This window comes from Arachis ipaensis, chromosome B04 (assembly GCF_000816755.2).
Source record: "Arachis ipaensis cultivar K30076 chromosome B04, Araip1.1, whole genome shotgun sequence".
Lineage (NCBI taxonomy): Eukaryota > Viridiplantae > Streptophyta > Magnoliopsida > Fabales > Fabaceae > Arachis > Arachis ipaensis.
This window is the reverse complement of record NC_029788.2, coordinates 18000860-18017389: the sequence shown is the minus strand read 5'-3', so window position 1 is coordinate 18017389 and position 16530 is coordinate 18000860. Positions and strand designations below refer to the sequence as shown.

At 30.6% G+C, this 16530-nt stretch overlaps 1 protein-coding gene and 1 long non-coding RNA gene across 3 annotated transcripts; both read left to right on the top strand.

Moving 5' to 3' along the window:
• Positions 1342–3140, top strand: LOC110270960. Its single transcript, XR_002360801.1, has 3 exons — positions 1342–1551; positions 2233–2320; positions 2681–3140. It is a non-coding gene; the product is annotated as an uncharacterized LOC110270960 (long non-coding RNA).
• LOC110270959 (chromatin modification-related protein EAF7-like) lies at positions 4538–9497 on the top strand. 2 transcript variants are annotated; one of them, XM_021120921.1, is made up of 3 exons: positions 4538–4623; positions 8112–8752; positions 8847–9497. In XM_021120921.1, the coding sequence occupies exons 2-3, from the start codon at positions 8236–8238 to the stop codon at positions 9044–9046; spliced, it is 717 nt and encodes a 238-aa protein (XP_020976580.1). In that variant the 5' UTR covers positions 4538–4623; positions 8112–8235; the 3' UTR covers positions 9047–9497. The 2 variants fall into 2 exon arrangements, 1 of the variants encoding a protein (XP_020976580.1); XR_002360800.1 differs by lacking the exon at positions 8112–8752 and having other exon boundaries at positions 4595–4623.

Here is a 16530-nt window from a genome sequence, read left to right as displayed (position 1 = left end):
ACACACCTCAAAAAAAAAAAAAGAAAAATTTACCAAAATAATATAAACATTGCATTTCAAAATATAATATATATTTAATAGTAGTGGCTAGTGGAGCTAGTGAGAAGTGCGAACGAAAAAGAAATTAAGCAGGTTCAGCGGGTAATAGCGCGAATTTCTTAAAATGCCGTGGAGCAAATATAATGACTGCCGTCGGATTTGTGTTTTAGAGGCAGTTGCTTTATACTGCTGGTATATGAAAAGATGGGTAGCAGCGATGGCAATTGTATTTCACCGCTTCTAAAAAATGGCCGCTGAAATTATGAATTGTTGTAGTGTCTTTTTTTAAAGGGTAAAAAAACAAAAGATAATAAATATTAAGAAGTTTAACTATTTTGAACAAAACAATTTTACTTGATAGTTGTTGTGTGGCAAAGGAAATACTAAATAAAATAGGATTTAATTAATTTGTTTTTTAAAGAAATTTTAAGATTATAATAATAGAAACAAGGACCTTTAATAAATATATGTATGAGCATTGAATGGGAAGTGGCATTACGCACTACAACAATTTTGATCTATGGAAATATATATTCTAAACAATACTTAAAAAGTGTTGTCTAAAATAATAAAAAGCAACTCTTAATATTTGTTGCAAAAAATAAAACTATTGCAACTTTTTTAAATCAACATGTTATAACTGTTCCTTTTTAGTTAATTAAAAAACATAACAAAAATGTTGCTTTAATAAATTAAATAGACAACATTTATTGTATTCATATATTATATTTTATAAAAGTTGCTTTAAAATTTTTAATAAACATCAACTTATAAATGTTACCTAAAATAAATTAATATTTTTTCTTAAAATTATAATCTTCCCTCCAAACATTTTAACAAAAATTATTTTTTTCCCACTTTAACTAAAAAAAAAAAAGAAAAACAAAACCCAATTCAATTCATCATCTTCACCTTCTACTGAAATAAAACTCCAACCCTAATTTTTGAAATTACAAACACACCAAGCATCTCTTTCATTTCTCAACTTGTGAAGTGTATGGGAAAACCATTGGGAGCTTTCTCCCTAAGGATAGCACACTTCGTAAGGTGATCTCTCGTTTTCCTTGTAGATCTGTGCATGCAAATGATAGTTTCCTAAATCATCTTCATCTTCGGCTTCTTCTCTTCGAGGATGGCAATGGAGATCTTGACACGCGTTTGAGCTTTGATTCTCTCTGCTCACAGTTCGAGATTCAATCTTCTCTGCTCCCATTCGAGATTCGATCCACTTTGTTCGCGTTTGACCTTCAATCGTCTCTACTAGCAGTTCGAGCTTCGATCATTTCTTCTCGCTTGTTCATCATTGCAGGTACCTATGATTCTGCCTATTCCTTTTCCTTTTTCATTTTGAATCCTAATTTTAATAATGTTGATGTTGCTATTATAGGGTTTTTGGTAATAATGTTGTTGTTTCGAGCTTCTCTAGGTTTCGCTTGCCGTTCAGCTCTGATCTCTTCCAATTTGCCAGTGTTCTTCTGCTAGAGTTCATCACCGCTGATCTTTGTTCTGCAGGTACTCATGATTTTTCCTCTGTTTTTTTTTTTTCTATTTTTGTGTTTTGAATCCTAATTTTTAGTTATATGAAACTTGTTGCTGTGTGCATTAGTGTTGAGGCAACTATACTGTCACTGTGTGCATTAGTTTTGAATCATAATACTTATACTTGTAATACTAAGTTTGTGTCAACTTTCTAAAAATGCTTGAGATCCATTTCTATGGAAGGGTCTTAAAACTTGAGAATTATGGCCTAATCAACTGATAGCTGCTGTTTCTAGATCCTTTGGTATACCCTGCTAGCTTTCTGTGTTGGGGATGTAGCTTAGATAAATGTCGTGTTTACCTTTGTTTTCGGTTTTTATTTAAATACATAAAATCTGGTTGTTTTCTCTTGTGGTTGGATGTGATATTGTTAGAGGGAATGTGGAAATGCATTTAGGTATGTCCAAGATAACTAGTCTTGAAAAAAATGGGTTAACCTGTTGGAATTTTAGGGTAAACTTGATTTAAACCAAATGCTGGTTACTTTGTTATGCTAGCGATCGGTCATAGCCTTGGGAAGAATTTTTTATAACTATTGAATGCCGTGTATTGGTAAATCGCCTTTGTCTTTGTCACAAGTGGGTCAGAAACATATGTTCTTCATTTATCATATCTTTATAAATATTTCAAAATATAACCCATTTTTATTTGTAGTTCCAAGTTGAATGAAGGAAGACCTCTTAGCTGCTCAGTCTCATGGAACTGATTTGTTGCAACATGGAGAACAATAACTTCATTAATAGTAAGTTCAATAAACTTCACATCTTACCATGCCAAAAGATATCTCTTTATTTTCTTATAGTTGAAATTTCTAAATTAGATTTTGAAGTTTGTAAGTTGTTATGCAAGGGAATTATACACCCTTGGTTTGACCTGTGAACTAGATTGCACTCACAAAGTATTTTCAATTGTGAGTGCAGATCAATCCACAAACACAAAGGTCATATACAGTCATGAGTCATCTTCTGATTAGAATTCAAATGAAATGCACCTAATTTCTGAATTGACATTCATGAATGGCTAGTGGGAATTTCACAATTTATTCTATATGCATATTTATTTTATCAGGTAGAAATATTTGTGTTAACAATTTTCCTTTTAGACACAGATACTGTCTAAAAAAATTAGGAGTTCAAATTTGGTATGCAAACTTTGAAGAATATCTCTGTGTTTATCCTGTCAATCAGTATCAACTTTACTTGCCTCACAGGTTAGTAGTGAACATCAAAGGCCATAAAGTAAGTTTGATTCTTTTTCCAATCTTGATAATGATACTGATTCTAGAATTAAGAAAATATGTACTATATGGATAGTTGAGAAATTTTCCATGTCAGTGAGTCACTTTCTGTTATAGCTTCTTCAAATATTTTTTAGGTATTGTCCAATTTTTTCACTCTAGATTCTAGAAGCACAAGATAAATCAAACAAATAAATATATACATATATGCCACTTGCTATTCTTGATGCATCAATAATTCAATATGCATTAAGAATTAGTCCACAAAGAAGTTAATAAATTTTTATATACAGTCATATACAATCATATACTTATTTTAGCGTGGGAAAAAAGCGAATATACTTATTTTTTCATTATTTGAATTTGAGTGATGCTTCCTGAATACATGAAAATTGTGAAAGCTATCACATTTTTAGGGTTCTCAATATTGTACAATAAAGCAAATAGGACAAAGAAAAATGAAAGCATGTGCAACAACTGAATTTGAGGTTGGGGGTTAATTATGTTAAAAGGAACCTGGGCCTTGGATAGGAATTAGTTAATTAGCAAGAAGAAATAAAAGAGATTATGGTTATTAGAGGTGTAGAACAGGTTCAGATGAGAAATTAGTCATTAAGTTTGGGGAGCAAGGGAACTCTCAAATCTTGCTAATCCATTGTGGTTTTGTAGAATAATGCTCACTTAACATTCTGATCCCGTTCCAATGGGTGTATATGTCTATATGTTAACAGTTTTAGTCATTAAAAACATATTAAAAAGGTACATTTTCAAGGAATTTAATATGTGGTTAATGAGAATAATAATAATTTACCCACCCTTTACCAAACATTTTTGTTCCTCACTAAACCTTTCATATTTCTTCCTTCTACCACTTCGGTTCACTAGCAGTAAAATTATCAAAAATGATGGATAATAACTATTTTCCATGTGACAAGATGGTGTGATAGATCAATTCATTGGATTTGTTACAATATTAAGAAAAGATTCATTTAGTCAAGTAACTTAAACATGAGACACTAGAAAGTAATTGATGCAAATAAATAGTGCCACATAAACAAAGGATAACTCCAATTTCCTCTCCCTAATAAACTCATATAGAGAAAGATCCAAACCTTAGTGTAAGTCTGGATGTGGTCTGTCCAAAGGGAACTTGTTTTAAAAACATCCCTTAGGGTTGATATAACCTCAAAAGATGTGGCCTTTATAAGATCATCATCTTTATTATATGGCTTATCCTACAGCACCAAGTAAAACCACATAAAACTACAATAACAAGGCAAAGAAACCTATTACTCTTGACCAAGATGTAGACTAAGGAACCTCTACTCATTCTTTGCTGAGCTCCTAGTTCTAAGAGGTATATATGGCGTGCTTTCATCTTTCCTCTCCTTTTGGTTTTCTATATATCTTCTAGAAGCTTTGTTCTTTACCCCAATATCGATGTTCTAGCTTTGTCTTGTCAATCCTACCCTTATGGTTCATCTTTTACTGTTCAAGACTAGCATTGTAAGGCTGTTAATCATGCTTCACCCATCTAAGAATTTTTCTTTCATTCAACCTTGCTACCAATGAAGAAATTTTCTGCTCTGTTAATTCTTCGGCTTGCAATAATTACAAAATATAAATAAGATAAGTTGTAATTAAGAAATGCAAAAGGTCATCAGAATTTATTGTGTGTTTTTTTATTTATTTCTATTACACTAATCTCTGGTTTTTTTTCTTGAAGGAGATTGATAAAAAAAATATTTACGGATCTTTGGTGAATACTAAGTGCAAATATATATAGCAAATTGTTGCGGCATGACCTCGTAAGATATTTCTATCTTATACTTATTTGCTTTTATATGTTTATGTTATTCTTTTGCACTTTTTTATGTAACAAAATACTGATTGTTTAATTAAAAAATTAAAATATAAAAGCATTTTTATTTTAAAATATATCTTTTCAAAAGTAATTATTAATATTTCTTTTAGAATAATTATATCTTTTATGATAAATACTTAATATATCTTTTATTTTTATATTCAAACTAAGGAGAATTCTATATGTATTCGAATTCCTCAAATTTATCTTTCAAATATTATAAATAAAGAGCTTAATCGACACTTAAAGTATGTTGTATATCTTTACTCTTTTATTATACTAATTGATATATGTTTATGTTATTCTTTTGCACTTTTTTATATATTTTATATTAAGCAACCGTGCATATATAGCAAGTTTCAGATTCCATTTTGATAAATGAAAATCGTTTTTAGCTGATGTTTAAGACGATAATCGTTTTTAGTTTAATAGTAATATCATTATGAACAATTAGGTTTTTCCAGGACTCATCCAAGAACTGGATGAGTTTACCAAGACAGCCAAGAGTTTAGAGACGGTGTCAATAGATTCTTGGACTATGCTTACTCCGTTGGAAATCCTCAAGGAGAGGAAATTCTATGTCCTTGTGCAAAATGTTGCAACTTCCTTTAGGGTCAAAGAGAGTCTATTTATAGCGATTTAATATGCTTTGGATTTGTCAAGGGATATACACGATGGGTTAATCATGGGGAAAGTGTAATTGGTATGGATGTCGATACTGGTGATACCGATGAGATTTATTCATGCGATGACGTTGAAGGCTTGCTAGACGAAAGGTTTAGGAATGTGGCAGATGTTGAGGGAGAAAAAGAAGGTATGAACGAAGATGCAAAGAAGTTCTATAATTTGGTTGACGAGGCTAGCAAGGAACTATATCCTGGTTGCAAGGGATTTTCTACATTATCTTTCACCATCCGACTATACTTGTTGAAGTGTCTACATGGATGGAGCAATGCCTCGTTCACTTCCCTCCTGGAGTTGTTGAAAGAGGCTATTCCTAACTTGAATCTCCCTTCTTCTTTCAACAAAGCCAAGGCTATGGTGAGAGATTTAGGTCTTGATTATAAAAAGATTGATGCATTCCCAAATGATTGCATGCTATATTGGAAAGAGCACAAGAATGAAACATGTTGCCATGAATGTGAAACTTCTTGTTGGATTGAGACTGCGGTAGTTGAAGGTGACATATCTTCAAAGAAAGCTCACAACATTCCTGCAAAGACATTACGGCACTTTTCCCTAATTCCCAGGCTTTAAAGGCTATTCATGTACTCAAAGACGGCTAAGAATATGAGTTGGCATCAGGAATAGCGTAAAAAGGATGGAAAGCTAAAGCATCCTGCTGATGGTCAATCATGAAAATATTTTGATAATCGACATTCAAAATTCGCCAAGGAACCTTGTAACTTGAGACTTGGTTTGGTGAGCGATGGATTCAATCTGTTTCGAACCATGAGTATATCTCATAGCACATGGCTGGTTATTTTAATGACTTATAACTTGCCACCATGGATGTGCATGAAACAAGGATACTTCATGCTTTCTCTGTTGATCCCAGGACCAAAATCGCCAGGAAATGATATTGACGTGTAACTGCAACCATTGATTGAGGAATTGAAGGAGTTATGGGAACTTGGGGTAGAAACATACGATGCCGCAAGAAATAAAACTTTTCAAATGCATGCAGCTCTCTTATGGACAATTAGTGATTTCCCTGCATATGCAATGTTATCCGGGTGGAGTACAAAGGGGAAACTAGCTTGCCTTTCTTGTAACTATGGGACTTGTTCTAGTTATCTTACACATAGTCGAAAGATGTGTTATATGGGTCATCGTGTTTTTTTTGCCCGAGGAACATCCATGGAGAACTAATAAGAGGTCATTTAATGGAAAAGAAGAACATCGGAAAGCTCCACCATTGCTAGAGGGCATGGAAGTTTTAAGTCACTTAGATTCTATGGAGAATTCCTTTGGGAAGACAAAAAAAAAGGTGAATGAAGGTCCATGGAGAAAAAGGTCAATCTTTTTTTATTTACTTTACTGGAAGTATAACACATCAAGACACAATCTTGATGTAATGCATATAGAAAAGAATATAGTTGACAGCATTCTTGGAACTCTCTTGGATATATCTGGTAAGACAAAAGGCCACCTAAATGCTCGATATGACTTGCAAGAAATAGGCATTCGTAAGAATCTTCATCCAAAAGAAATAAGAGGTCATAGAAAAGTGAAGTTTGCAAAAGCATGTTTCTCCATGACTAAAGCTGAGAAATCAATTTTTTGTGATGTCTTGAAGAAAGCAAAGCTACCTGATGGTGTTGCCTCAAATATTTCTCGATGCGTGAACCTTGCAGAAAGAAAAGTATCTAGTTACAAGACTCATGATGCCCATTTTATGCTGCATTATTTGCTGCAAATTTCCATCAAAAATATACTTCCAGATTCGGTCGCAATCCCTTTAATTAGGCTTGGCTCTTTTTTTCGTCGGTTATGTCAAAAGGTTATCACATTAGAAGGGATAAATCAATTGGAAGCAGAGATTGTGATAACACTATGCCAATTGGAGACGATTTTTCCTCCTTCATTTTTTGACATAATGATGCATTTGCCTATTCATTTGGCTAATGAAGTGAGACTAGGCGGCCCAGTTCAATTTTGGTGGATGTATCCTCCCAAAAGATACATGTGTACTTTGAAGTCATATGTTCGAAATAGAAGTCGTCCTGAAGGATCTATTGTGGAGGCCTACTTGGTTGATGAGTGTTTGACTTTTTGCTCACGTTATTTACATGATGGTTTTCAAACAAAATTGAATAGAATACCCCGGAATAATGATGCTAATGACTTTGAAGCAGAAATTTCATATTCATTTCCAATTTTGTTTCCTAAGAAAGGCTGTCCATTGGGAGCAAAGAAGGGTGAGCTTTTTTCTCTTGATGACAAGTCTCGAAACCAAGCCCATAGCTATATATTATTGAACTGTGGAAAAATTGAAACCAGTCAATGGGTCCTTCTATACCCAATGATAATGGTGAAATTGATTTGATTAGGGGTGACTTGCATGAAGTTGTTATAGATGCTTCAAAAGGAGTTCTTCTTTCACAAGAATATAACACAGAATCAGAAGATAATTCCGAAGATGGCATTGAATGATTTATACTTTTTTCCTTCATTACACTAAATAGTAGGGAAGTGGAATGAAGGATGTATATACTTTAACTTTTTAATTGCATTAAACAATAGGGAAGTGGAATGAAAGATGTATTACTTTTTTATATATGTGTCTTATGGCATGCCTTTTTGTTTATTTCTATTAAATAGTAGTCTTCTTTTTTTATTGACATACAACAGCTATAGCATAACTGATTAATTTTATTTTCTTTTTATTTTTAAGGTTCTAATAGAATAGGTTTATTTTGTTTATTTCAGAAATACAATGGAAACAAGAACTACTCCAAAGCGGAGAAGACTGGTAAAACAGTATCAAAGCAACAAGCAATTCATGTAGAAAAATATAGCAGAAATTCATAAGCAGCAGCATTTTATCTCTCCCATGATGGCTGGTGGTCATGGAAAAAAGAGAGTGACTCTTATGCCTTCTAAGCAAAGCACTCAAAAAGAAGTCCCAATTTCCAAAAGAATGAAAAGTACGCCGAACCAGAAAATTAGAGCTAGTGAAGAAGAACCAGAAAATCTTAAAAAGCGTCCAACCATGGGTATGGATAAATTTTTGGAGACACATGGGATTCATTTGGAAAGAGAAGATGACCATTTTGAACCAAGTGTTGAAAATGAAAGATCTATTCAGGAAAAACAACAAAATCTTAGGAAGATAAATACAAAATCAAGTTGTCAAGCCATGGCACTTGATACATTTTTGGAGACAAATGGGATTCATGTGGAAGGAGAGGAGGAACATAGTGGAGCAAATGCTAATGAAGTTGGAGATGATGATGATGATGATGATGATGATGATTTCTCGGATGATGAGGACTATGTTGGTGAATATGATGAAGATGCAGTTCTTCATGGTGATGACAATTACCTTATGGAAACTAACAATGTTAAAGGTGCTGTACTTTATACATAATTATCATTTTACTTATTCATTAGCATGTATAGCTATATAATTCATTTAAATGGTTAAATTGCACATATTTATAGATACTCCAAAGACTAGAAGGACACGAGAAAAAACAAGGTGTGCTAAAATCCATGCAAGAAGTTGGGAAGAAAGAGAAGAGGTGACTTTTTATAAAGGACAAGCAGTGGGACCAACTCCAAGAAGAGTGAAGGACTTAACTTACTTTATTGGAACAATGGGAAGGAATAGTGATTTCATAACATTGATGTACACTAGTTGAAAAGCTGTGCCCCTCAAAGTCAAAAAGCGCATATGGAAATATATTAACATAAGTGTTTTATTTCTCATCTATTTTTTATGATCTGAAATTTTCCAATTTCGTATGGTTTAGATGTAGTTTTGTAAAAATATATAGCTGCTGTTTTATTCTACAGTTTTGTCTTTGTTTTTAGTGTTCTTGAATTGTCATTTACAATTTTTGTTTTGTACTTTTTCGTAGTCAAAGTTCATTCTTCCAAAAGAGGGAAAAGAGTGGGTGATGACTGGTGTTCGAGAAGCTTGGAAAGGTTACAAAACAAGAATCAAGGGAAAGCATTTTGAGAGATATAACAACATTGAAGATATGCTGAAAAATCACCCTTTAGATATTCCAGAAGTTCAATTTCAAAAGTTAATTGCATATTGGAGTATTCCTTCTGTTAAGGTGAGTTGTAGAATAAATAATTCTGTTTCTTTGTCAATAATTTTTAATTTTTGTGATTTATCATTTATTGGGAATGGACTATCAACATTTTTGGCCTTTGCTTTCTCTGTCTTCTGCCATCTTACTTCATGGTGGCTTCTGCAATACACTCTTGCTATTTTTAATCAATCATCTTTTTTTCCTTTTTAATTAATTATTTTTGTAGCGTTGTGCTACTGTGAGGAAGAAAATTTTTTCCTCATTGCTGAAATAATGTGAATATGTTGGAGAGTGATGCGTGTTGTCACTGCAACAGACTCTAGTAACTGCTGTTTCATTCACAGGAATGGCAGAAATTGTCAAGGGAGTTGTTTCATATCTTTGTCTTTTCATTTTTTTCCCTTCAAATTTATGTTTCAGTCATTTATTTCTCTGTTGCTTTCTCTCAAACATAAATTAATTAATTTTATATGATAGTGATAATAAAAGAATAATCATTAAAAAAAAAAGAGAAAAATCTAATATAGTGGCAACGTTATTTCCTTCCACACCAACAATTATGTGAGTGAAGTCTCTTCTTGTGAGCTTGTTCCTTATAATTTTATGATTCTAAATAAGAACTACTAAGCTAATACCTTTTTGGAGCAATCATCATTTTCTGAATTGCATTTCACTTTCTCAGTTTACTCAGGTACTTCATCAAACACATACCATGTAACATTTTCCGTTATTGCACCTTTTATGTTTCAATTTTTTTTAAATGCAACTTTAACTAAACCCCAATTCATTTATGTGTTTGTTTTTCATTTGGGAATTTCCGCTTTTATATGCTGTAACTTTATAAGTTGTTTCAATGGATTTTACACTAAAAAATTGAAGTATATGGATCCTGAATTATTTTGTTCCTTTGATTTTATTCTATTAGTGTTGTTTTGCTATTTTATGGATAATCATATGGTTAAAACTTAGAACAATTTGGGAGTTTTCTGACACCTGTATTTTCAGCTGACACAGGTTAAGAATTATTGAGTATTCTTAATTTAATAGGGAACTTTGATGTTACTCGCACATAGTTATTAGGGGAGTATAACAATGGCTACTGCAGCAGTTATTGGACTCAATGGAGGCAAGAGGATTTTGAGTTCATCATACCATTACTCTGATGTTACCGAAAAGCTTTCATTTGGCACTGATTTTGGATCCGCACACTATCAGATTGTTCCAACAAAGTCAAGCATGGATATAAAATATGCAAGTAGATTGACATCTTTTTGATAAATATTAATTACTATTTTATTATGACAATTATTGTTAGACAAGAATTTTATTATTTTGTTGAGAATTATTGATGAACATGTATTTGAAATACTAATTGAACTTTTTAATATCTATTTTAATTAAAATTTTATTATTAGTTATTTTGTCTCTTTTATAATTTTTTCCATTGTACACAAATTTATTTATTAATTAAAATAATTACACATGTATGAACAAAAAATTTTATTGTAAATTTTATTTTTTTGTATTTTTATTACAAAAATAATTTTTATTTTTATCAAAAATGCAACCCTTTTATTAGTTGCATATTTTGAATATTAGACAACACTTGTTTGGTTGCATATCCAAAAGAAAAGCAACACTTGTATATGTTGCATATCCAAAAGAAAAGGCAACACTGTATAGGTTGCAATTGCATATCCAAAAGAAAAGGCAATACTTTAAAGGGTTGCATATTCAAAACTAATAGGCAACACTTCAAAGGATTGCAAATTCCAACTTATAAGCAACACTTAAAAGAGTGGCATTTTATTGCAAATAGGCAACACTTTTTAGTAGTGACCAAAATACGAGAGAAGAGACAACACTGCAAAAGTGTTGTCTCAAACACATCTTTAAAGTATTGTTGTTATTTAACCAAAGGCAACACTTACCAAGTGTTGCTCTCAACAGTGTTGCTTTTGAAATAAAAAAGTGTTGCCTTGATCTAAGGCAATGGCTGCATATGCAATGCCGTCTAAAAACGTTGCCTTAAGTCCAAAAGTATTGTCATAGATCAAAAGCAATTTTTTATCAGCCTTTAAGCAACACTTTTTAAATGTTGCCTCAACCTAAAAATGCTATAGTAACGGCATTAAAAATCACGTTTCAAGTCATTTTTATGGAAACTAAAAATTTTACCTTATGTGCGTAATATTTGACTAAAATGAAAACTTTTTTATATAAATAAATTAAATATTTTATTTATCAATATATATAATTTAGGAGGTATTTACCGATTTACATAACATTATTTATCTCATTTACAATGCAAAGGAGATAATTATAAACGTATTTCGTTTATAAACGAAATAAATTACGTTTGTATTTTGTTCTATTTCATTTGCAAACGAGATATATGAAATTTTAAAAAATACACATATCTCGTTTACAGTATAAACGTATTTATAAACGAGATATGTATATTATTATAAAAAAAATTACGGTTTAAATGATATTAATTTAATTTTTACTTTTAAATTAATTTAATCATTACTAATATCTTGATACAATTACTGATATTAATATCTTAAAATGCTTACCTTACGTATTTAATATAATTTAGAGTAAAGTATCGTTTTTGTCCTCAACGTTTGAGGTAAGTCCCAAAATTGTCCCTAAGATTTCAATCGTCCTATTTAATTTTTTGTATGTTACGTGATGTCTATAAATTACATATATTTTACTGCTTGTTTGGATTAGGAAACTATGAAGGAAAATAAAATATAAAAAAAAAGAAAATGTTATTTTTTTTATTTAAACAAAAAAAAATCTTTTATTTTTTTATCTATTCTTTTTTTAATTCAAACAACATTAAAAAAAATTAATTTTTTTCTTTTTATTTTTTCCCTTTTATTTCTCATCATCTAAAATATTAACGTTATAACTCCATATATAATAAATAGGGCAAGTTACTTAAATAAAATAAATGGCAATCAAAATTATCTATATACACATTTTTCATAATTCTATATAAACGAAAGCTAGCGCGATTTCCATGCAGCACGTGAATGATCAGAAACTACTACAGGGTATAACGATTTCTGAAGGAGATAAAGCAAGCATAAACCGGCAGCAGTGATTTATGTTAATATGTTTTCTAGGATAATCTACTACACCCTGTAGCGGATTATACACATGTTTATAAAAGGTATATAGGCAACAAGTGTCTTCAAGATTTAGCAGATTATCCTGGAGAACATATTAACATAAACCGCTGCTACGTCTAGCGATTTATGCCTGCTTCACCTCCTTCATGTTACACCCTGTAGTTGTTTCTGATCATTCACGTGCTGCATGAAAACCACCTTAGTCTATAATAGTTTCTGTTATTTTCATAAACCGCTACATCCTGGAACAATTTACATAGAATTATGAAAAAAAAATGTATATGAGTAACCCTTATGTGAAAGTTGTTTGCGGATCATTTTAATTGTCATTTATTTTATTTAATTTACTTGCCCTAATAAATATATCTCTTAATACTCATATTTATACCAAAAAAAATTAATGAGTCTTGAAGCTTGATTCTTGACTCTTGAATTTGATGGCTAGTTTATTCACTTCAACAACCATATTGATATAGGAGTATCATTACTATTACAGTATTACAAGATCATAAAAAGGCTTACCTCATTCTTATGCCATGCTTTGGAAAAGTGCATGCAGTTTTTGGACTACGAAAATGGTGTTATTATGTATCCATATAGAATGCTGTTTCTGTGTCTCGTCCATGTCCACAGACCACGGTCTCTTCTCCAATGTAGTAAATTTCATATTTTTTTGGGTAAAAAGAAGAAGAAATTTATCATATGAATCATGCATTGCATTATTATATCGATAGAAATATTTGACTTATTTATGATCGTAAAAAAATCATACATGTACGTACAAATAAAAGTATTTGATATCAATAATATATCAATTTAGTGCAAATTATATTGGTGTCACTGTCACTTTGAAGTGAAAATACATGCATGACATGATTGCTAGTTTTAATTTCTTCCGGGGAAGACCCTTTTGATGTGGCATACAGACATTGGAGATAATGCACCAAATTCATTGTTAGAAAGGTAAGAAAAAATAATAAAAAAATTTATGTTTATTTAAGTTGTCTAAAATAATATAATATAAAAAATTAATTATAAATGTTAAAAAAATTAAAATAATAAAAAAATAATATCTTATAATAAATATTTAGATATATTAAATAATTTTAATAAAAATTAATTCATCTTAATATATTCTAACACTAATTAAGAACACTTTAAGCAAAGTTCAAATGGCTTTTGGTTATCTTAAATTGGCTAAAATAATTATAAAGGGTTCAGATTGGAAATGTTAATTTATACGGTTCTACCCTTCAATTTTGATGTAATCAGTAGTCACTTCTTCCTTCCTTCTCTTAGTGGACTTTAACTTTCAGAAGCTGTGACTAGTCCTTTCTTTTCTTGGCAGTAAAATTTTGGAGAAGTGGTAAAATGCTTTCAAGTGTTTTTGGTTCAAACTAAAAGCTTTCATTTCAAGGGCCCCTTCTTTCTGGCTCTGCTTAAATTGTTATGTAGGACTATATTCTTTCGTTTCACCATTGCCCACAGTTTTGGCTCTTTTGCTTTGTCTTACATTATTTATTTCTTCTCTTATTCTTATGCTTCCTAGAAAAGAGAGATAATTGTAATAACAATAATACGAAAAAACAATTTCCCAATTCATATTAAATAATACACCTACTAATTGGGATAGGGGTATCATTGTATGTTGTTTACATAGATTTGATTTTGTCCTTAGAAAAGTAAAGAGCCTATTAATTATAGAAAATTCTAGGAGCATCAATTTTTGTTTTTTTTGTCAGCACTTAATCATCAAAATAAAAGTGAGTGATCTCTCATTATTAGATGGAATCTCACACTATTAAAAACACTATTGATGACCAATTGATGGTTACAAAACACTAAAATTGCTGCCTCTAACATTCCTCGTTAATTATTTCAAAACTGATTGTTTGTGAGTTATTTTTTTCCTTTTTATAGTATATTTAAAATTTCCAAAAGAGTGGTAATTAGTGGTCAAACTCAAGACCGTTAAAGCCCATAAATTGTGTGTATTCATGCAAGAAAATTTAAGGTAGTTTTGAAGGGAAACTTTGTAGGTATTAGCCTCATCCAAATCCAACTTTGCTCCATATGTGGCTAACAATAGCTTTAGGAAAACTTCCTATAAATTTCAAAATTTTAACCAAAGTATCTATATAATCCATGGTCAATAAGATAGTAGTATCCATTAATGTAGTTAATAAAGTTGCCATAGAGAATCTCATTTGGAATAATGTATAGTAGTAACAAATAGCTTCCTACGAAATAACAACTTGTTATCTTGCACATGAAACAATGGCCTTGTACACCTATAAACAAGACAAGAAAAAATGAGGGAAAATAAATTAATCACATAAGTGTTATATACACTCTGTTTGAAATGAGTGTTAACTTGCTAAAGTTTTTTTCTTTTCTACATAATAAAATATGCATTAACTGATTAACATATCAACGTAACCATATTATATTTCTTTTTCTATAATACCCCCTAAATTAACGGGTGAGAGATAATATATAAAAGTAATAAAATAAGAAGAATTAATGCTATCAAAAATAAATTTGCAACATTTTTTTCAAAATTTTATGATTTTTAACACATTTGTTAGAACCTAGTAAAGATCACCCTTGTCGCCAATTTGCTAGAACCTAGTATGGTTAACTCGAACGTTGAGTCGTCTAAATTAAAATGACAAAGAAAAAAAAAAGAATAATCTAACTGTATGTATCTGTCTACTACATTTATATCATTTAATTTTTATCACCAACTCTAATTTACAAATAGCATAATTGTTAATAGCTTAAAGATTAANAGAGACTAATAAACTAATTATTATACTAATTCAAGTTAACTTGTAACATAATTGATTTTGAGTTGTTTTGTGTTGAGCAATAAATGATGTGATGAAATGAATTGATTAGATAGAAATGGTTAGAAAGAACGGGTAGTAAATAATGAAGACACTTGATAACAATGACTTTTTTGTAAATAACGTGAAGAATGAGTTTTAGAATTGATTCAATAAAGTTAAAAAATACTTTACTCTTAAATTATCTGTTAAACTTTAACATTAAGATAATTATATGCATATCTAATAAATTGAACATTCAGTTATTATTAAATGTGCATGAATAAATCAAATCAAAAGAAATAACTATCCAATTAAAAATAATAAACATAATCATCTACCTATTTATTGAATTGAACATACGACATATTTATTATTCACATTGTTTAGTATTTTCATTATCTCCCTATACTTTTTCAATAACTAAATACTAAATACCATCCAAGTACATTCTTGTCATTTTCCATCTCTTTTTCTTTCTTTAATCCCCATCAAGGCATCACCAGTGTCACTCTCATTCTTCCAACCTTTCCAATTTCCCTTTCTATCTCCCAAAACAACCACACTTCCACCTTTCTAGCTATTAATGGATTCAAAACCTCCATTGAAGTATCAGGTTTGCTTTGTTATAAATATATTCTAACAAGCTTCATTTGGTTCCTTTTTGTATATAATAACTCTTCATTCTGCTTCTGTCAACCACTAAAGCTCATTTTTCTCTTGTTATGTGTTTCTCATCAGACATGGTTCTTGAAAGTTTCTATCCACTGTGATGGTTGCACGAGGAAAGTTAAGAAGGTTCTACAAAGCATTGATGGTATATAAATATCAATATTATTATTATAATAATAATAATCTATATATACACCAACACACTACATGTGCAATGCATGAAAATTATCTTCAATGTTTCAGCTTTTATTTCCTTCTTTCTCATCTTTCCATGATTTCATGCATGACTTCATTTATACAGTGTTATTTTCCTTTCACAGTTACTTTTTCTTACCCACATTCTTATTTTTATTAACATTTGTTCTTAGTACATATATTCAAGTTATTAATTTATAAATTTTTTATTATAATAAATGTATAAAATTTAAATTTTTAA

What these genes read in the sequence shown, in the direction of transcription:
- LOC110270959 (XM_021120921.1), top strand. Translation starts at nt 8,236, where the DNA reads ATGATGGCTGGTGGTCATGGAAAAAAGAGAGTGACTCTTATGCCTTCT. An exon ending in GGAAACTAACAATGTTAAAG is followed by an intron (nt 8,753 to 8,846) that starts GTGCTGTACTTT and finishes ACATATTTATAG; the next exon opens with ATACTCCAAAGACTAGAAGG.